The following is a 23,017-nucleotide window of genomic DNA, read 5'->3' on the forward strand; positions in this document are numbered from 1 at the left end:
CTACTAGCAATCAACTAATTCGCAACTCCATAGGACATTCTAAAATCACCACAGATGAATAGCTATTTATCAGTCAATCTAAACAAATGCTGCTAATGACTTTTACAGAGGTCCAACCCTTAGATTTCTTACGGTATGAGAGCATTCTCCAGCCGAAAACTGCAATTCCCAATTAGAAAGCAAGAGGGATAAGAACTTCTTTTGAGCTAGCACAGGAGGGGGTCATTTTCCTAAGTGGCAAGTTTAACAAGGTCAGTAGCTTCACACACTGAGAAAAGAAAATGGGACTTAGCATTCAAGCTCAGCCACCCAGAGCTGATTGAGGACAGGGCCCTGACAAATGAAAGAGGCAAGTGTGTGGATGCAGGGAAAATAATTGACCATGCAAGGTTGATAATTAGCAGTGGAAAAACCCCACTGATTTTAACATTCCTTATCATGACTTATCGTGTCTATGGTTTTAACCACAGCTTATAAAAAATTGTTGTAGTCATATTCACAAAGAATACTGTAAACGTTAACTTTCAGCTGAATATGGAAGCTGTAACTTGGCTCAGATCCTTCTAGCAGCTTAAGCAACCATTGTTACTGGATTCTGCTTCCCCACTAACCTGCCTTGCTGAAGCCAGGTTGCTTTTAAGGTTTTAGTTCTAGGGATGAAAGCTTTTAGTCCTTTTCCAGCTTGTAAAAAATACAGGTGGTTTTGAATCTTTAAAGAGTCATCAAGTACACCAACACGTGTCATGATGCCTCCCCTACAAGGTTGGGTCTGAGAGAAAAGTGGAAAAGATTCCTCTGTTCTGCTCTCTTTTCTAACAGTCCTTGTCTCCATTCAGATCAGGACCAGCAGGACTGAGGCAGGTTATCTGTCATCTCAAAAGAGTTCAGAAGGAAGAGGCTAACAATGTACCCAAGGAGAAGGACAAAATCTGCTGCTGAAAGGGACAAGCAGGGAACTCCATGATGAAGACACTGTCCTACATGGTGTGTGAACTTCCACAGTCCTTGGGAGCTTGCAGGTAACCCAAATGGATCCTGTCTTTTTTTTTTTATTATTCTTTAAAATGCATATTACAAAATTGTAAAAGTTCTGGTGTTTTTTTGTTTTTTTGTTTATTTGCTTGCATGGGTTTTGTTTGTTCGATGGTTTGGTTTTGGTTTTTTGGTTGGTTTTGTTTATGTTGTTTCTTTGTTTGTTTTTGTTTTGGTTTTTAAGAACTGGATGGGAAGTTCATGAGTTCCACTGAGCTCTCAACCAGGCCCTGATACACATTTCAAGTTTTAGATCCAGTTTGGTTTTAAATGGTAGATAAGAACATCTCTACAACTTTTTTTTAGCATGGGTGCTTGCAGTTATGTGACATGATGACTATTGTCTTGCTTTTAGAACTGAACATGCAGATGTTGTATGGCAGCACATGCAGGAGGGAAAGCTGAATTTTATCTGGAAATATTAAAACAATATTTACAATAGGATAATATTGCAAGCTACCATAACAAGCTAAAAGATTTGTAATGTTTTGTAAACTGTACTTTTGCTTACTAATAAATACTATTTTTTTTTCCTTGACATGATTTTACATCTACTGTTTACTCAAAAGGTATTATAGCATGTACACGATAATCCTCCAACAACAGGTTTGGCAAATCCATAAGAAAAGCACAACAACACTCTTCAGAGAGCTGGAACTTCTCAGGAAAAGCTCATCTAGAAGATCTGGGAACTTCTATCTCAAGACTATAATGCTTCGTATACATTTGTAATTACTCTGATAATGCATGCAAACCTCTAGCATTTGGTCCCACACACTGCTAATTTATGAATGAAAGCACAAGAACATACAGAGGGAAAAAACAGTTGTATCTCATCTGAAAGCCAAGCACAGTTGTCTATAGCCTAAAGGGTTACACTTTTCACTCAATGTGTACTAAGCAAGTAATGACTAGTCCTGAAAATTGCCAGACCCCTGCTGAATTTCTTTTACATTGCTCTCAGGCCAGGAGTGAATGAGAATAAAGCCCTGAGTGCTTTTCTGCTGGATCAGAACAAAAACACCAGTTGATTTTTAGCAGTCATCTTTCCATAACTGCCACCACTCAGAAAGTCTAACTTATTTTCTTTCAGGATGCAGTATTACAGAATTTATGCTGCAAATAACTTGTCCTTAACCTTTGAGAATGGACAGACATCAACACATCAGCTTTGAGGATGGTCCTCAACAGCCATATGGGAACAATAAGGCGATTTTCCTCTTTACCTATTTAGATTGTATATGACACAGGAAAGGATATTATTTTCCCATCTCTGTGGTCCAAAGCCAACACAGAACTTCCTGTGAACACTGAATCAGTCATACCATGTGTGCTGAATATCTATGTGTGTAAAGACCCAGCAAAAAAGAACAATTTTAGTAAAACATTAGCAGTTAAGTAAGGCCATCGCTGCATTTCATCAGCAGCTAACAAATACAATTTAGAATGCATTTTTGAAGTACAGTATCTACCACTGTCAAACTATAAACAAATAGTGAGCAAGTTTCAGCTCCAGCCAGGGCAAAATTAATTTTTGCCTGTTCATTATGATCTACTTGCCTACAGTATCAAAATATCTGCAATTATCTGTACCATAAGATCTGTACCATTCTCTCCCAGTCCAACCTGGAAGATTTTAAAAGGAGCCTGCCGAACTTCACAGATACTTGGTTTTTTCAGTCATCTGGGTACCCTTGAAAATCCACCTCTCTGTGCATGTTGTAGTTCTCTAAGCTTCTTTATGCCTAGATTTGCTTTCCCTAAAAAATCAGCAAATGGACTCTGCAACCCAGAGTGATGAGTGATTTGAGATCAGTGTTGGATTCAGAAGCTGCTTACGCTTTTACAAGTAACAAACTACAAATAAGACAAGTCTATCTAAAGGCATTTATATATATATATATTTTAGAGGAAAAAGTTGCCCTTTTCCTCTTTTCCACCTGAAGTGCATGTAGTAGCATCCATTTGAGGCAGTGAAGAAGCATGCCCAGTAAAAAAGTTGAGTTTCAATCAAGTCTGGCAGTAATAGGGAATACCTTTCACAGAGAAGCTAAATTGTATTCTTGACTTTCAAATAAAAAGTACACACAATAGTAATAAAAGCCATGCTCAAATGAAATGATAAAGAGTCCAAAAAAATTCCTATCACCTGTAGAAGTTAATTTTAAAAAAGCAAAAGATAAAACTCACCGAGATTAGCATATTAATGGTTCCCAATCTGTATTTACAAATCTCATAAAGCTGTCAATGGGTATTATTAAGTAGCTAAGTGATGTTAATATAACTTGGAAAATATTAAATGCTCGAATCTGCAGCCTAAACCTGGGAGTGGGCATGCGATACATTAAAGGGTCAAAATTGTGAATCTCATGGATTGAAGCGTTAAGAATTTGCAGTGTGACTGCCAGGAAGAAGAAAAATGAGGAGTCTCACACATACAAAGCAATCAGTGTCTTTAGGTCCGAAACAGCCTCCAGCGCACTCCCGGTGGCAGCAGTCACTGACGTAGGGCCCGTAGCACCTCCCATCACACTGCTCTGCACACACTGTCTTTGTCACTGGGAAAAGACAGAAAAATTATCATGTCAGAATCAGGACTAAGGAGAGAGCTCTTCAACTGCCCACTGAGGAAAACAACAAACCAAACAATATACTGAAAAAAAAAAAAAACGCACAAGTTTTAAGGTAATTGCTTCAGTGGAACCGGCAACTCGTATCCTCCAGAATCCTTTCACAACACCCTTTTTAGGAACACTTGCTTGAAGAGTGTGGAGGAAAAAAAATTCAAGAGTTCAAGTGATATATTATTTTCAAATTATTAGTTTTTGTAAACAGATGACAGAAGGATATGCAAAAAAACCCCCAAACCTACAAAATAACAGAAGTAAGCCAACCAGTTCTGTGTGAGTTTCCCCCCACAAATAACAGCAAGACTTAGTAAAACACTGAAACTCAGAGTGAGGCAAGTCATCTCAGAGCCAAATGTTCTTGATGCCAACCAATTTGACAAACAGACAATGAGATGATGGAAAAAATCCAGAACATAACCTGCAGGTTGGAACACATTTGGAAATACCAGTTACTTTTTCTAATTAACACAATCCAGCCTTCATTCACAGGGAAACAACTATATTCTACCAACTGGAAAGCACAGTGATTTAAATAGCACCACACTGCTATACCTCAAGGCTCAGTCTTACTCAAAAAACAGTCAACAAGAGCAGCTCCTCCCCTCACCCAGTTATACCATCTATCTTTTTTGCAGGAAAAAGATATTATTATTGTCTGCAGGACCATATCAACCACCACCTACAGAATGCCAGGAAGTTGTGCTGTCAGATGTCTTTTGATAAAAGCAGGGATGTGACACTTTTGTAATTAACCTTTACCACTCATTCTGTTAATAGCATTTAATTACTTCTCTACGGAAAACACTTTTCAAGAAGCCAGAGAGACAAAATTTCATCCAACTGTCTGCTTGATTCTTCTACTTAACGTATCAGTAACTCCCAAACCAAATTCCTATAACTACTCACTGGAAATACCTAAGGTAATACCAAAACTTCTTCATCTACACAAAACTTATTTAGGACATAAAAATGTAAATAACCAAAGAGAAGTAATAATTTATAATCTCTAGAAAAAGACAATGCACTGTTAGTGTAATTTCATCTTGCTGACATAAGAGGCAAACCCCCAGACAGAAAACACTTCCATGCTTAGTGCAATCTGATTTAAGAAATCAGGAAATTTCTGTCAATGCACTTGCAGTCAACACTGCTAGGGAAACATATTTAAAGGATTTTTAAATTTAAGTAATAGTATTTATAAACATTAGGACAGGATATAAAACAATGGCATATGTTAAGCAAAACACACATGTTGCAGTATGCTACCATACCATTAGCTGACAAGAAACAATCTCATCTCGCGAAATTAACAAAGGCCTCCTTAGTTGGTGACTGCATATTGGTTTCTGACAGTTCAGAAACTGCTCCACAGTGCCTTGATTTGCACTGTGTACCAGAACTATTTGCTTTTACCTCAAAGGCAGGCAAGGTCAAGATTTACCCTCACTTAACAGAGGACATTTGCCAGAGGCTCTCCCTCTGCCACCTGTGAAGAGGCACCAAAGTGGAGGATGCTAATTTCATCCAGTCCCATGACCCAAATCCCCCATGTTGATCTGCGTCCTTCCTCAGACAAGATGTAGGCCCCTAAGTGAAGAGGGTACCATCCAAATGTTCTGCCTCCTTTTCACACAGCAACTCCTCATGGCTACCTGTATACCTCCTTTTTAAAAATGCTCCTCTGCCACTGCTCTCTAACCCTCTGGCTGGCATGACTCCTGCCTGTGGCAGGGCAGGGCACCAGGCCAGGCAGGGAACCATTCCTGGCAGCAGCAGTACAGGGTCACTAAAATGTTAGCCCTCCCACTCCACATGCTCAGTGACCCCTTCCAGAATGTCTGACAGGCAGAGGGTACGGTGAGGGTTCCCTCAGCAGCTACCTCACCCATCACACTCGGAGAAGTTACAGTGCTCCAGCAGCACTGTCTCCTTGTTTTCTTCTCTCTTTGCACCAGAGGCAGAGCCAAGGAGCCAAACTGCAGGCAGATACAGTCAGTGCTGTTACCACCAGAAAAGAGGGCAGGAATGCCCCCCATGCCTATTCACTGGCAGGATACTGTTGAAAAGCATTTCTCACTGTTGCTCCACAGCAATTTAATGTGTTGCTTAAGCCTGTAAAGTTTTGATGTAAAGTACCACTTTGTAGACAATTAGTACAAGCTACCTAATTAACTCAATGTCATAGTTTATATCCAGCTGGTAACAACCAGGCCTTGGCTCCCTCACCCCACACTGTGCCACAGGGTGGAGGAAATCCAACAGGGAGGCATAACACCCAATTATGGTCATGGCAAACAGACTCAATTGCGGGAGAAAAAAAATTAATCCATCAGAACAGTAAAGAAAGAGAAAACATGACCAGATCCTTACTACCTTCCCCCAACCCTCCCTTCTTCCCAGGCCTGGATCACTTCACTGCTTCCTCCCCCTCAGGGCACAGTGGACGGGCTTGGGGGGTTTAGGGTCAGTTCCCCACAGGGTGTTTCTGCTGCTCCTTCCTCCTTAGGGGGAGGATTCCTCACAGCCTTCCCCTGCTCCAACGTGGAGTCCTTCTTCTATGGGAGTGTCCCTCACAGACCTTTCTGACATGAGTCCCTCCCATGAGGTGCAGTCCCTCATGAACAGAATGCTCCACTGTGCACTTCACACAGGGTCACAGATGCTTTGGGAACAGTCACCTCCCCTGGCAGGGGGACCTACTGAGCTGCAGCTCCATGTCTGCCCTCCTGATCCTTCACAAACGGCTCCATCAGGCTTCTCACTGGGCTGCTGAGGGATAGGCTGACATCTCACCACAGGCTGCAGAGAAATCTCTGCTTGGGCACCTCCTCCCCCTTGTTCCTCACCGACTTTGCTATCTCTGCTTTGGTATTGCTCTCATCTCCTCCTCCTTTGCCCTGCAGGTCTCTTAGGAGTGTTGTTTTCCCCTTCTTGAATATGTTACTGGCAGAGGCAAATCCAGCTTCTCTGATCTGCTCAGCCTTGGCCAGATGTGGGGCAGGAACTGGAGCTGGGGGAGCTTCTAGCAGCTTCTCACAGAAGACACTCCTGTGGCCTCCCCTTATACCCAAACCACCCCACACTAACCCAAAACACTCAATTATATTTTATTTACCTCCGTGCCAGCTGCTGTTGAGAGCAGGTCTAGATGTCTACCACGCTTACATAATCACTGGTTTCCCACGGAGAGGTTTCCTGGCAGACCTGCAGCATGTCCCACACCATCAGCTGCAAGAGGTACTGGGAATCCTTCCCTGCTGCCTTCCCAAAAACCAACCCTGAGAAGGTGATCCCCTGCCTCAGGGGGAGGAAGGACCTGCCAGGTATCCATGCCCACAAACAACCACACTGACCACCCCTGGGCATGTTTAGAAAAGGCACAGACTTCTTGCCAACTCACAAGCTATTACTTTTAGTGAGCTAAGAGAGCCAAGATCACTAAGGAGGATTACATGCTCCTTTCAAGCTGAGCTGCAGATAATAGCACTTCCTTCCCTAGGCTTAAACAGAGGTGGGAAACTAGCTCCAAAACCAGCAGTGGATTTAAGCAATTTACTGACAACTTTTCAGCAGTTTTCACACTATTAGGCTAGGAAAAAATAATCTAAATTATTCACCCTCTACTAGAGCCTCCCTGTAAGGATTGTGCAATGTGTGAAGATACAGACACAGTCATTAAAAAAAAAAAAAAAAATCCTTAACTACAACAAATTATTCCAGAGTACATTTTCTTTTTTAAAAAACCAAGAGCACGCCCCATACCAGGACTGACCCAGAGGACTATAGCCCCTTTGCAGCACAGGACTTAACCAAAGTTCTTTCAGAAATTGTACTATGATTATGTTCAGGCACAAGCTTAATGAGGGCCTCTACCATGCTGATTGGGGTAGGAAACATTTTGACTTTTCCTGAAGACTAGGAAGTTATAAATCAGTTTGCAAAATTTATAGCCACAGCGAAAGTTTGTGACTGTTCTTCCCTAATTGTTTATTTTACTGGGAAAGCAAATAATGCCAGCAGAAATGCCAACATGTCTTTCTAGGAAAAGGCCACAACATACCACATATTTATCTTGCGATTCACTGCATGCTGCATTTGCATTATGATTGCTATCAAAAGTCCAGCTCTGAGGAGCTGTCAGGTATCTTCAGGGGCACCACACACCAAGACAAGAAAGAGTTTACTGAGCCCTGAAGGTGGGACTCATATTCAAAACAGTTTGCAGTGAAGGGTTTTCCCCAAAACAAACACAAGGCAATACTATGTCCTGAAATAATATTCCAGCTCCAATAACATAACTCAACAGTTAGATTCCTGCAATCATCATTGTGAGAAAAGCCTACAGAATATGTACATACATATCTGTACTGGTTTAATAATATAGCCAGCATTTTCCCCGCAAACTTTCATCAAAATGAAATCAGTTGATTTTCTAGCTGTGACTCAAAAACCTATCTGGAAGAATGAAACGTAAAAGTAAGTATTACCCAAAATACCAAACTGTATGTTCAAGCTGATGAATGTTGATGGATGGCTCCCAGAGGGGGCTTGAGATGGTGCCAAAACAGTAAGGACAGTAGGGAACCAGGCATCAGCCATCAGCATCGACCCAAAGTAACCCTGCTCCAAGAGAAGAATGGAGAAAAACTGACCTCCTCCTGTTACCTAGTGTGGAGACTGGTCACAGGGGAGATGGTGGACAGGGGTAATCAGAACCCTCATATCATGTCCTGTTTGCAGCCCAGACACACACACATGAATGAGATCAAGGAGTTCTGGGCTGGGATGTCAGAGGGATTTTAAGTGGCAGATATTTGTTTCTTCACCCAAGAGAACTGTGAGAACTGAGACCCCAAGTTTCAAACCAGAATTTTAAGGGTCAGCACAACTACCCACCCCAATGCCTACTGACCCTTTTTGGGATCCCAGGAAATCTGAGGGTTTTGACTACACAGAACTGTCAAAGCCAGGGCTGGAACAGCAACAGAGAGAGGCAAACACCAAGGTCTGGAAAAAAAAGTCCATGCATTGGGATGGGTTTCTATCAATCTCTACTGAATATTCCACCGTGATACGGCAATAAGCTGTGTTGGGAACAGGGTGGAATGGACAATTCATGTATGTGTGCAAATAATTGGTCTCTCTTATTGTTTCCCTTAATCTTTAAGTATGTCAGGGAACCATAAATCTATGAAGGGAAAAATGGGAAGTAACTGAAATCAATGAAAAAGTCTCCTGAACATGCAAAGTTATTAGAGAAATACAAGGATTTTAATTAAAGATGTTGGCTCCAAGCGAAAATCCTGGGTTACCCTGATTGATCTGAGCTGCTGGTTCAGCTCTTTCTGTCTCTCTCATCAGGCTCCCACTTGCCTTTTGCTGCTCTAATTGGGGACTTACTGCATTGGAACCTTCTTTTCAGCAACATCAGCTGTGCAAAGAGTGTATAAATACAATTATGCTCTGGCATAACTCCTGTACACACAGAGTCATGGAGCATTTTACCATTGCTGAACATTTAATGTTTCAGGTTTGATTTAAAGACCATTTGCTTTTTTTGCATGCCTTTAGTTTGGCTTATATTTTAATTTAAATTTTTCCCTTTTGTTTTGGTTATGTTCCTCCAGGAATGCACAAAGTGCATAATCTGTCATTTTAATAAAGTAATATATTCAATAATATATTCAATTTGTTAGAGTTTCCATTTATTTTCATTTTAAAAGCCCCCCCTCCCTTAACAGATATAAACAGAAAAAATAGTAAGACCATAATCATAGATTTTAAAATTTGATTAGTAACTTCCAAAACATTTATCCCTCTGTTTCCTTCAAGTGGTTCACTTTCTATTTAATGGGTGCCCGATATTTTTTGAAAAATAGATTCTTTGAAAAAGAATTTCCCTATTATCCTTCCCTGACACTGAAACAAGGAATACCACCTAGCTTTTAAATTTTCAAAATGAATATTTACTAATAATTTAATTATAAAAAGAGATTGTTAACTATATAAAACAGTACCCTGAAATTACATCTCTGTACCTCCCTAATAGATAAGCTTCTTTTATATTCCCTATGACATGTCTTCTTAAATACATAAATTTTCATGTCACGTTAGGACAGAGTTAGATGCAGGTGGTGTTTCAGATAGAGCTATAAGTACAGAGAGACATTGCTGGAAGGCAGCATAAGAAAAAGCTAGGTAGATGACATTAATGAAAAAAAACAAAAAAAAAAAAATCGTATTTTTTTTTCCCCTTATGCAATTGGAAATGAAAGATACAGGTTAATATATTTCATTTTTTATCCTTTTCCAAGAAAATAGTTTACACCTTATCTTGGGAGGGGGTCTTACTAGAATTTCTTCTTCAGTGACCCAATAAAAAAATTATTAAAATGAAGACAGATGTACATCTGAACTGTTTTCAGGAAAAAAATAGTTTTATGCTGGGATGTAGTACAGTTGAAGTATTTTTGTACACATGCTTGAAAGACACGAATCCTCAAGGTGACTAAGTTAAGGTAGACACTATGTTTGTGATACAGCTCATCCTATCTGTGGCTTGTATCTCAGAATAACATTTATGAGCATGAAAGCCAGGCATGTTTTTTAAAGTCAGAAAGGAAGGCAGCAAAATCTTAGTACCACTTGCGTTTTTGTGTTCTGAGTCCCTGTTCGTATTCTTTACTAAAAACAGTTTGCAGAAAAACAAGTGGAGGAAGTGCAATGAAGAAATGCCCTTTGCCAGCCTAGTATTTAGCCTTTTCCTTAGATTCTGCTGTTTAGCCAATGTACAGTGAGGTCAGGGAGGCAAAGAGAAAAGCATTTGATATAAAATTAACGTCTGTCATTGGCAGTCAGAGGCTTAAAGGTAAAAGGCTGTGGAGTAGCTGTTTTCAATTAGAGATGTGTGATCTGTGTATCTCCCTGGAACTTAGATGGCATATGTCTTTTCATAAGTTTATTATTTTAAATCCATGGTTGTGCCTTAGCTTGTCCCCACTGTTTGGATTTGAGAGGGCAGTCACTGTGAAGAGAGAGATAGCTGTCACTCCTGCAGCAAACACACTGTGCAGCTCTGCTAAGCTTCTGACTTCACAACACTGCAGATAAGTTTTTCTCTCTGGTATTACTACATTAATCCACCAAATCAGTTCACTTATCTGAGAGCAATGCTTTGCAGAGGTTGAGACCATGGGAGCTGATCCTGCCACTGGGACTTCTGCAGCCACACAGAGTCCAGTTGGGCTTCCCAACTTTAGATTGAAGACTGAAGCTTGTGCTTGCTGAAGCCAGACCTTGAGCCAGGATCATATCATCCTTGTAACTGCCAAGGTTTTACATATTCCTGGATAAGCTAACCACTTAAGGCCTGATTAAGTCTACTCAAATTTGGATGAATTATCCAGGTTGTTAGAGAGCTACTAGTTTTAGCAGACAAACAGGCTCTCATCAGGACAGAGACGGAACCAGCATTGATTAATTCTAACATAACCATGATATAATTTGGTCAGGTAGGCTTTTACATCCTTTCCATTATCTATGTTAGCACAAAACCTTGCTGCAAGGAGGCTTTCTGAGCACTGACTTCTTTGGCCAGCAAAGGAAGGAGATGTCCTAGCTTGACTCAGACAAAGAAGAACCTGCTAAGCATCACTGTACCTGATTCATTGTACTGCTATTCCTACAGCCTGTCCTAAAACATCTTTAATCTTACCTGAAGATCAAGCTGAATATGAAACTGTAATAAAAGAACATAACTTTAGCAGAGCTGTAACTGCCATTAGCTTTGCCAGCAACATCAGCTGGTGCTCCTGACTGAAAAGCAGTGCCTGGCCTGGAGGCAGAACCTCTGAAGGAGTGCAGCTCTGTTGCTCCTGCCCCTTGTTTTGCCATGGCCAGGAGGTCAGCTTAGACTTCCTCCTGCTCATATTCACTCATAAAATATTCATGTCAAGTTATCTGCCATTTCTAATTTCCCCATATCTCTTGCTCGTATCTCTTTGAGTAGTCAGAAAAAACCTAAAAAGCCAACCAACCAAACAAACAAAAAAAACCAAAAAAGAGAGAGAAAAAGGCACAGTTGCACTATTCTTAATAATTTCAACAAAAAAGGCAGATGACATTGGGCTGTCATTAGTTCAGAGAGGTAGTCAGTGTGCTTGCCTGATGGAAGTTATTTTGTCACAATTCCTTCCTTCTATCTACAGCTCAGTCGAGGAAACAAGCACAAGCTAGGGCAGTGCTCTCTGGGGGAAATATCAGCAACCATTTCATTTCCTAGGAAGAGCGACTCCAGTAAATGAGCAAATGCAACCAATTTCCACTCTCTGGAATTTCAAAGAATGGAAGTATAAAGGATAGCTCCTCTTCCTGGAATGAGGAAAAAATGAAGAAAACTTGTGGGAGAAGACAGCTCTTAATTATATTTGCTAACCTTATGACTGCAATTCTAACTCTTTAGTACCTATCTAAAGGAGCTGAAAGGCACAGAAGCAAGAAATTTTCTCAATATAGTTCTTTTTCATACATTTCCATACTCTCTAAACTCTAGAGGACAGACAGACATTGTGAACAACCCTTCACTTACTACTTCCTTCACAAAAACCCCTATTATTCTCTTTCAGTACAACTCAAATACATTCAGAGTTATTATAGAGAGAACAATTTCGCAAGATAATGAATATTCCCAGGCTCCCACTGAAATTAACAGAATGTTTTGGCATTAGGAACTTCACAGCGTCAGACCATGATTAAAGATCTCCAGCTCTTCCATGTAGTGTTTTCTGTTCCTGCAGTATTCATTTTAGTGTACTTCAAAATACCAATATTCTCAGGAGCCATGCTCCATGTTGCTGGCAAGAAGTGAAATGAAAATAAAATTTAATTTAGCTTAAGTATTTTCACAAAGCACAAGGGAGGAAAGAAAAAAAATAAAGTGACACAGGTGAAAAAAAGCATACCATCTGTTGGTAGAAATATATGGAAAAAAAATCTTGAAATAGTTCAAAATTATACCAAAACCAGAATTTTGTATCATCGCTTCATGATAACAAAAATACCATGTTTCATCATTTTTTAGTCCTTTGTTTCTTTGCCATACTTACAGGTCTGGCAGTGATTCTCTGTGGGTCCCCAGCATCGGCCTGTGCAGGACTTGTGGCATCGACCACCTTCAGGACAGACAGAAGGAAGAGACAGATTAGAAATGTGGCTTTCTTTCATTTCTTCAACATCCAGCAACTGCTGAAGAGGAGGGTCTTTGGTGGGTTTCTATGCTTTACCAAGGTCAAAACACTGCAAATAAGGTGCAAATAAATAACCAGAATTGGTCACATAAGTGAGGTACTTCTCTAAGTGCCCAAATACCTCTCTGCTATGTATCCTTGCTGAGACATTTTAAAACAAAACAAAAAATAAGAAATTATGAGCAAGCCTGGAGGACTGGGGAATAATTTCATCATCCAGTCCTACTACTATTGCCTTTTATGTCCTAGGTAAGACCCACTCATTCCTTCACAGGAGAAGGGATAGTTGTGCTAGAGACAATGTCTATCTTGTGTTCAGTTTCACCTGAACAATGGGGTGATACACTCAGTGCCTTTGATTAAAAGCCACCCCTCTTCCTCCAAAGCTTGCACAGTCTTCATGTCCATTATCATGGTAAAGGAAATGTGCCCTGTGGAACTCCTTAATCCCAGCAACAGCTAAATTTAGGAACTTTCCCTTTCTGACTGCTGGTTGTCTAGTTGCCTGCAGTTAAGCTTCTGAAGGAACCTCATGTGATGCTCTACATGTGCTCCTTCCATGTGCTGGCAGGTTTAGGCCCTCAAGAAAAGTGGAACTGCAGGTACTTTTACTGTAAAATACAGGTGGGTAAAGAAGAGTTAGCAACAGAAGCTTTTATAGACTACCTAGCAATTACTGACTGAAACCTGCTAGGACTGAAGAGGGAGTTGAGTTCACACCTTTCATTTCATGGCTAAATGCTGACAACTGTGAGGGGAAACAGAAAGAGAACTGCCACATTCTTCACTGGCTACATCTTAAGTTATTTGTGAAGACACTTGGAGAGTCCCACACCAGTTGTGACTGCAAGTAGAGAGACCTTATTCTGTAGCTCCCATCCAGATGTGGTCAGAGCTCAGCCACAATTCTGCTCTTAGAGCTTCTCCCTCCTGAAGACCAAACAGTTGCAGGGGATGCATGGAGTGCCTGCCTCACTGTACCCTGCACTCCAGCTGCCAAACCCCAGATGTGGCAGGGCCTGAGGTGCAGGCAGCCAAGCCCTTCCCACCCAGCCAGACCTGAGGGATGAACAGAGAAAAGCCAAAAGTACTGTTTTAAAAGACTTAGCAGGGTCCTTATCGCTGCTCTTTTGACCACAGGAGCCTAACCTCATCTTTGATTAAACTTTAATTCATCCCTGAATACTGCTGGGATTCTATTAAGCCAATTTCCCCTTTGAACCTGATCCAGAAGCTTTTCTTTCAATCCTGTATTAGCAGCAGCTGCTGTTAACATTGCTCCATTACACTAAATCAAATACTTCCCACATAGGAGACAGAGTTGGAGAAACTGCAAAATGTCTCTCAGCTAAGGTTGGATCACCCCAAAAGAAAAGACTGCTCCTCTTATACCTATGAGACACCATACAGCTGAGCAAACCCATCACGAGAGCTGTGGAATGTTGGAATTTGTGTCACTACTTTTCCCAAGGTAGTGTTCTTCCCTCAGCACTTGCACGGCATTCACGACGCTGTCGCTGATGTTGTACAGTAATTACCATACTGTATGCCAACTGCCTTGTTAAAACTACCAGCTCCTTGCTGCATTCATGTTCATTTAAAGCACTTATCCTCAGGAAGTGTTGCTGCTGACATCACCAGCACATAATTTGCTGTCACGTTCTGCCATCTGCTTATTTAGATCACAAATGTACTATAAGTACATAAGGCAAACTCATTCTGGCTGACAGGGAGGGGACTCCATCTGGCATGAATAATACAACTTTAATCAGTAATAACGACTGTGATGATTATTAAGAGACTATTGGAACCTGGTGCAGAAAGCAAATAGATCCATATTGATTAATAAGAATGGTAGTTTAAAAAGAAGGTGAGGTGAACAGCAAATTAAAGGAAGAATTTTAACAGAAGAGACTCACTCAGATTAAGCTTTTCCATTGGCTCTGGTGCTCAACCAACTGAATAAAAATTACCCCCAGGAAGCAGGGACTTCTGACAGAAGAAGCAGGAAGGAGAAAGGGCAGGGTCCCAGGTGCATGTTCAAATACCCTTACCACCACTTGGCTTGGTCCTCACCCAAGCTGGAGCATCCCTACTGGAGCAGCTAGGGAGAAACCACAACCCATGGACAAAATAGTCTTGAAAGACTATTTTATGTCTGATCCTTCCTTGCAGTCATGCCTGTCTAGCTTAAGCAGTCTGGAGTTTAGGGAGAAAACCAGAAACCTTGCAGCTAGATGCAATATAAAGCAATGCACAGATCACATGTAACCACATATTCCTGAGGCAGAATAAAGCACAAGCTTGGCCATTTCTTCCTCTTTCTGTCCCTGGATTCTACCCCTTTCCAAACCATAATGTATGCATTGGGCTTTTTCCACTGCAGTATGTGCAGAGAGAGAATACAGAAAAAACTTCAAGTAACCTCTAACTAGAGAGGATACTCACACCTTTATAAAAGCTACATTTGAAATAAAACACTTCATACTTGAAACTCAGAGGTGCTGAGCTGATACTCAGTACACAGCCAAAAACATATTCAACCAGCTCTGCTCCTCCTGCAAATAAAAGCAATCCTGCATCTTCAAAAATAATTTCTTTTCTTTTATTTTTTTAACTTGCACACTGGCTTCCTGATACATGACTTTGTTTGGCAGTGTCAGATGATCATTTGCATTTAAATAGAGATATTTAACAATATAGCAAGAAAAGGCTGCTAGTTTTCTTTTTTTTCTCATTTCTCAACTCAAAGTATCTGCTTCATTGTTTTCATTTTACTCAGGTGCACAGACACAACAGGAGCTGAACCTGTAGGCAGAACACCTCTGAATTGTATTTTTTCATGACCTTTTGAAGGTCAAATATACTGAGAATTAACATTAAAAAAAAGACTCCAAACAGTCTCTCTCTATTGGTTTGCTTGTTTAAAAAGAATAGTAACTTTCTTTGCTCTCTGTAAACTGTCAGGTTGCCCAGAGAAGCTGTGGGTGCTCCCTCCCTGGAAGTGTTCAAGGCTGTGTTGGAGCAACCTGGTCTAGTGGGAGGTGCCCCTGCTGGAGGTGCCCCAGCCCCTGGGGCTGGAACCATATGATCTTTAAGGTCCCTTCCAACACAAATCATCCTGTGATTCTATGGTATGGACTGGTCTAGAGTCTTCCTTCATGTAACTCAGTATTTCATCTGGTTTTCACTACTGTGGTAAGGACAGACTGCCAGATCAACTCTGTAAATCTAATATAAAAATAATCCCATGGAAGTCAACATAAACATCCAGAAGCATAAGGGGAATTCATCTGAGGAACAGGTCTCACAATTACATCCATATGTCAGGCTTAAACAATACTAAATCTATTGGCCCTATTTATGAGGTCCTTGTAATAATGATACCACTTCTGGCAGACATTTCTGTATAGATTTCTTAGGATTTGTAGATTGTAGTGAACCAACAGACTAGAGAAAAAAATTTCAAACCATTCTTGGCATTAAAAAAATTATTCCCATTACTCCTTGTGTCTCGAAAATATTCCAAAACTCTCCAGCATAGAGCAGGAAGGGCTAAAAGAAACAACTAATGAAGAAATGGCAAACCATGAAACTGAAGAAGTGTTCTGCCTTTTGTTTTCATACAGCAGAGATTAAAGAGTTAGAACTCCTTCCCATGATTTCCTCCACTGGTTCCTGACATCAAAAAATGCCCAGTGTTCCAAAGTCCTGGTGGCAATAGAAGGAACTTAGGGAACACTCAGATGCAGTGAAACAGTCCATCCATAACACCTGATCATGCTTGTTCTTACTACAGTCATTCAAGAACTAGCTGGAATTTGGCTAAACAAACACTCTACAGGTACCTTGCAAGCACTACCTTGTGCATTCACTAAATTCTTGAACATGAGTGAAGGCACAAAAGAAAAAAGCATTTCTTTCTCTTCTAAATTAGATTTGGAGAGAAAGGACCTGGAAAAATCACTTGCCTCATTACTAATGTGACTCTACAGAGTACACTTCTGCTCCTGAATAGTAGCATTGTTTCAAATACATGATGACATTTTATTCATTAGATTGCAGAGGAGAAGGGGAAGAGTTAAAAGGCTTACATAATTTTTACAGGGTTTGTTATGAAATCTAAGTTCATAAGGAGCCCACTGGAAACTGAGAACTCATTTTACTTTGGCAAATTCCATGCAGAAAACCAATGGCTCATCTCCCTTAGCTCATATTCCCTTAGCCAATACTATCACAAGAGAACTTGATTATGGACTCTGGTGCAGAGCATCCATGTTGTACCTTTCAGGTGGAGTTTTATTTGCAGGAGATGCTTCTGCTCTCCCAGCTGGGGAAAGTCACCAGCATAAAAGATTTGCTCACTAGCTTGGGAAATACCAAGGTTACTTCATCCTTGTGCTTTCCTGAAAACTGAGAAGGGCTTTCCTTTGGCTCCAGACTGACTTTATTATTTCAGGAACAGTAAAACCACAAAGGATTAAGTTACTGACAAGACAAGAAAAATGAAGTTCTCCTCTTAGCTCTAATCTCAGTGTAGTACAGAGAAGAAACATTGCTTCTTCCTCATCAGCTATGCCAGCTGCCTCAAGCAGACTTCTCTCAGTAGAAGGAAAGTAGAAATTAAAGAAATAGCCTTACTTTGCAGAAAGCTTGCATTTACAGATGGTTTCTACCAGGTTAATAAATTATTAATAAATGTTAGCATATCTGTAATACACTGATACTGAAGTGCAAATAAATACAGCCAAAATAAAGTGGCTTTGATGGTTACAAGACATCTATCTAGCAGTCTAAAATTAACTATCAAAACATCTATAAATCATTCACTAGCTTCTGTAAGTTACTTATAAACTAATCCTTCACCTAAAAAATTAACTCCTGCAAAAATGCTAGAGATGCCACATATGTTCCTAAACATAGGTAGCCCAAGATCCAAGGTACACTCTGTGCTAAGAGTCCCTGTCTCTTTTGCCCATTGCTTAGATGGGACAGAAGGTTTAAATACACTTGCACATATTTTTTTTTCAGCAGCTGGAACTCCCTAGATTATGTAGGAAGAGATAACAAAATAAAAAATAATTCAAACACTGCAGCACAGCATTAACAAGAATTAAAGATACTACTGTGATGGATCGTTCTGCTTTATCAGGCTGTAATGCTTTCTGTGTCCTTGTCTGACTATTCGTATTGTCAGACATTCATCCAGTCAGTCACACTTCTTTGTGTAAAAATCATTTTACATTTTCTTCCAGCCTTGTGCTAGTCTTCAGATCTCTTCTATTGATTTGAAAGTTAATTATCTGACAGAGACTCACACTTTCCAGGATTTCTTTTCTTCATGGCAGTAGAGACACATGTCACAAGAGAAAGTAAAACTTTCTGTAGAAGAAGAAAGTGTCTTACAGAAATACCTAGTGCTCACTTTCTCCTCCTCTGTGTAGAAGTGTAACAGTAATCCAAGGTCCAGTTCCTCTACTGCTAACAAATTATGTTGTCTTCACTCATATCAGATGAGTTCACTTTGGAATGTACCACCAAATGCTCTTCCGATGTGGGATTAGTCCTATAAAATCGAGGCTTTTCTTTAACATCCTGCACTGATAGAATTACCTTTATTGTGGGAAACAGCAGCACCTCAACAGACCTTTCTGTCTCCTACGTGTGATTGTTACTTCTACCCTGTGAAGTCTCCATGCCCAGTGGAGGTACCTTGCCCAAATGTTAATGGCATCTCTTCACAGTGAAAACTTGTCTAGCATTCATCAAAAGCCCAGCACCTTTTGCAAGTCCTACCACAATCCATAGCAAAGTTTTCAATCGCGTATCCCCTAACTTCCAGGTGTGTGCATCTGGCACACAGGGATCTCTGAGGCTCAGCAGCAATGGAAGCCCCAGTTCTAACAATCATTTCCAATAGGGACTTCCAGTTCTGCCATTCCATGCCTTTATCTTCCCCTCATGTTCCTCAGGAGAAAGGAAGAGAGATGCACACAAGTGGAGAGGGGCACAGACAGCTGAAAAGAAACAGCCATGGGAAATGAAAACAATCCAAGAGATATGCCCTGAAAGACAGGGAGAGATACAGGGCAGTGCCAGGGAGAGTGGGGAGAGTGAACACAGAAAAAATAGAACCAGCACTAAAAAAGCAAAACCTGGGTACCAAAGGAGGATAAATTTTCTTGGGTAATGTGGGACAGAGACAATCCTCACTTGTACACAGCGACCAGGGATCTGTTGAGAGATGTGAAATTACAGTGTATCACTGGATATGCTGGTGGCAGTTTTGATTTTGAGAGAGATTGGCCACCAGAGGTAAAGAAATAAATGAAAAGTCAAGAAGAGCATGTCAGCAGCACCAAACGGGCTGAGGCTGGTGGATTCATATCTATCACTGACAGCTCTGAGCTGATAGGGAGCTCACTGTAATGTTACTTCAGCTGCTACAGAAAAATGTCTTCAGGCCACAGTAACAGCTACAGAGAAAGGGACCTGAGGGGAGTAGTGAAAACACTGGTGATTTTTCTCTGCCTGGAACAGGCAAGACTGATAAGTCTGTATGTCTTGATTAATTTATTGGGGGCTTAGTCATCCACACAAAATAAAAACCTTCACATATGACATAGTCTAAAACTTTACACTGATTAAGCAATTAGGAGCTATTAATTATCACTGCTTATAGCTATTAGCACAGAGCAATGCAAGTGAATTCCCCCCACTGTGGCAGTGAATTAGTTTCAATCAGCACCGAATGCCTCTCTGAACAGAGACACGGGGATCCCGAGCACACAGGGAGACCAGCTGGAAGGCTAAAGGATAGGTCAAGTCATACCTGCTGCTTGGCAGGCTCACCAAGAACAAGACCTCAGGAATCTTTCCTTGTAATCATTAGTGCTAAGAAGAACATATTCCTATCCAGTAAGCCCATCCTCTCACACTCGTAGCAGAACCTCTTCCTGAACAGCAGAACAGCTTGGTCTCTGTCCAATGGGGGTCTACACTGGGGTAGAAATGAAACAACCTCCCTCATAAGGACCTCCCTCAAAGCACACAGACTGACAAACCTGGACCCCTTCAAAATAGAGGGGTAGCTCTCATTTTGCCTTTCCCCTGTGTGAAAGAAAAGGGCAATGTTCCCCCATCTGTAGATGGTAATGCTCACCTAAGGGGTTATGCATCCCACTTTCTCCTTTGCTTCCTGTGATGAAGACACTCACCTCCCAGGACATCAGCCCAAGAAACAGTCTACAGGCATTCTCTGGAGGGAGAGAGCACAGAACAGGCACCCATCCCTCCTTGTCACAGCTCTCCTGTCAATGAAGGAAGCTCAGTGACTGAAGAGAAAGAGCTGGACACAGCATGTAACCACTCCTCTCAGAATTTCAACAGAAGGAGTAGCAAAAAACATGGTGCAGTTTCCACTGGGAGATGGAAGATAGGAGGTACAGACTGGAATGCCTTCAGGCAAGCTGGAAAACTGAACTCTGCTCCTGCACATCCAGACAGCCCCCAAGCTGCTAATATATTTTGTAAAAGGGGAGCAAATTCCTTGTTATTAAGAAAATTTCACCATGAGCAGAAAACAGGTCTGTGAGGGGAGGGAGGCAGGCACTGCAGATTCCCAGCAGACATTAAAAAGCTAACACCTTCCATGCCTTTATATTAATTTCATCATTTTCCCTTAGTTTTCTCCTGGTAGGTACTATTTTAATGGACTCCCTCCTCTGTATGTGGGTGCCCTGAGGTACATGAATTTCCTATTTAATCAAGAAGCAGCCACTGCAATGCCTAACTCTGCAACACCCACACCCTCCCTTGCCCCAGGATACTGCCCCTTAGCTCTCAGCTCAGGTGCTTTCGAACTCTGGCTCACAGCAACAAGTGCTTCAGTCTGTGGTGTGACAACACATGAAGTGAAAAACCACACAAAACTCAAGAAGCAGAAGCTCCCACTGAACACAGAAAGCAGATGTTTACCCATGTAAATGCCTGTAGTAAATCTTAAACCAAATATCTGTCCTCAGGTGCAGCAATAGACTTGTGCCCAGTGCATAATCTCAGCTGAGAACTGAAGGATGGAGACAGAGGTTTCTCTTTTGGATGCAATGTGCAACACTGGCTGAGAAATCTCTGCACTGGTTGAAGAGGTTTTCAAAGGAGATGCTCAGCAAACTCAGACAGACTGAAAAGTATGTACCAAAGCTGAGAATGTTCTTGTGCATGTTTAATACCAACTCCTCCACTTTTCAACCAGATCAAGTCAGTCAATACTACATAAGTCAAAATAATGTCCTGTAATTCTGTTCCTGTAATGCTGCCAAAGCCATAATAAAGTTTGAACAGAGGGACATAGAGTTTTCATTTTTTAAATAAAGTAATAACCTCAAAGAAAGGAAATGAAAAGTTGAAATTGAAGTGGCTTTTAAAAGTAATTTTCTTTTTCTTGATGCCATGTAATATTCCTAGAGTGTGGCTGGGTGCAGTTAGGTGTCCTAACGTTTTAACCAACTTTTGACTCAATTAGATGGAAATACTAGAAAGGAACACTCCATTCCTATGACATCTGGAGTCCAGTTTCAGATAAACTTTGGATAACTATGGTAAGATGCTTATTAAAATGTAATTTTATTCAAAATGTATCCCTGGCTATTTAAAATAAAACTGATTATTGCAAAACAATGTCTGGACAACAGAAGCCCACTCTCTGTTGGAAAACAATGGCTGGGTATATACTCTGATATTTAGATTCAGTGCTTGCTGTCCACAAACATTCAATGACAGTAATCCTACAAATTCCAGATTGCAGTTTCCTGGATAGTCTTCAGTTGTCAGAGATCAGCACTGAAGTGATGCTGTGGATATTCTGTGACTACCACGCAGGCATAACACAATGAATTTGAGACGAAGCTATTTTCATATTTTCATGTAGCAATTTGTATAAATCATTTTAAGATCTGGATTGAGTGTCTTACTCTGCAAATATTTCCAGCATTTTCCCTATGTCAGAACACTTCACTTATGACAGCTTTCATGAGGTTTTGAAAATAAATTACACATTCCTACCAGAGGACCAGAAAGGAGATTCTGAGATGTGAGAGCTCCTTTGAATGTGAGCCTGAAGAGATACTATTGTGGAGGTCCTACACACAGGGACTGAAAGCTTGAGGGACTGCAGGAGCATAAAATACACTTTCTTTTTGACTTTGATACTTCCTACACTTTGTATATTGCTTAACAGATAAAAACTTCCCTTCTAGTCACTCAGCTTCATTTGAAGCCACAGCACTGTCCTCTTCCCTGCAGGAGGAACAGATCAGAGAGAAGCCCCTGAAACCACCCTGAGTTTGAGGAGAGCAGTGGCCTGACCTCTTTAGCCAGACTGTCCACCAAAACAGGACAGGAACTTAAGTGGCAGTTCTGAGAATTTCTGCCATAGCAGGCATGTGCAACAAAATCCATAAAATAATGCAGATATTGTAGCAACAAAGGCTTAGGGTGTCTTTTTGTTTTATGCAAGCAACAGAACATTAAGCTGGGAGAAGCCTGTCACAAGGCCAGCTCCCAGCCCACTGCCACCAAGCCAAATCCTGTAACCCCCTGCCCTGGGGGGAGCAACTGAGCCCCCTCTGAGCTTCTGGCTAGAGAATGCATCTTGCAAATCTAACAACAGACAGCCTCAAAAGAGTGGGATGCACACAGCAGCTTCAAGAAGCAGAAGTTTCAATTAAGTGATGATTTTATAGGTTTTTTTTTTCCTCTTTCCCTACACAGCCTTTCTCCAAAGGCAGCCAGCTGGAGCAGCTGGAGCTTGCTGTGAAAGACCAGCTCCACTCATCCACCCACCACTACAAATCTGTCAATTGCCATTCAATTATACTACTTTAATATTCAAAGTATTTGGGGTTTATTTCCTGCTTTCAAGAAACACTGGTGTTTGTGATAAAGCAAGCTGCTTATAATGGACAGGGATGTTTTCACTGAAACAGAAAGACTCTCCACTATGTAATATACTGCTTGAGAACCGATCTGCTTATAAACAGGTGATTCACAGTAATACATTATACACACACACAGGTTGCCGTTTAAAGATAAGCATTTACCAACAGTTGC

At 41.0% G+C, this 23,017-nt stretch overlaps 1 protein-coding gene and 1 long non-coding RNA gene across 10 annotated transcripts in view; one reads left to right on the forward strand and one right to left on the reverse strand.

Annotated features, from left to right (window-relative positions):
- ERBB4 (erb-b2 receptor tyrosine kinase 4) overlaps window positions 1-23,017 on the reverse strand; it is a 617,214-nt gene that overhangs the window by 174,886 nt on the left and 419,311 nt on the right. For all 9 annotated transcript variants that reach the window (XM_071746874.1, XM_071746873.1, XM_071746881.1 and 6 more), the window contains exons 5-6: window positions 12,767-12,832; window positions 3,472-3,590 (exon numbers count right to left, since the gene is read on the reverse strand). In XM_071746874.1, coding sequence (XP_071602975.1) covers window positions 3,472-3,590; window positions 12,767-12,832 — 185 coding nt within the window. The remainder of the gene's footprint in view (window positions 1-3,471; window positions 3,591-12,766; window positions 12,833-23,017) is intronic.
- On the forward strand, window positions 508-21,819 carry LOC139797520 (uncharacterized). Its single transcript, XR_011726501.1, has 3 exons — window positions 508-1,019; window positions 12,769-12,924; window positions 20,932-21,819. It is a non-coding gene; the product is annotated as an uncharacterized lncRNA (long non-coding RNA).

This window comes from Heliangelus exortis, chromosome 6, assembly GCF_036169615.1.
Source record: "Heliangelus exortis chromosome 6, bHelExo1.hap1, whole genome shotgun sequence".
NCBI classification, from domain to species: Eukaryota; Metazoa; Chordata; class Aves; order Apodiformes; family Trochilidae; genus Heliangelus; species Heliangelus exortis.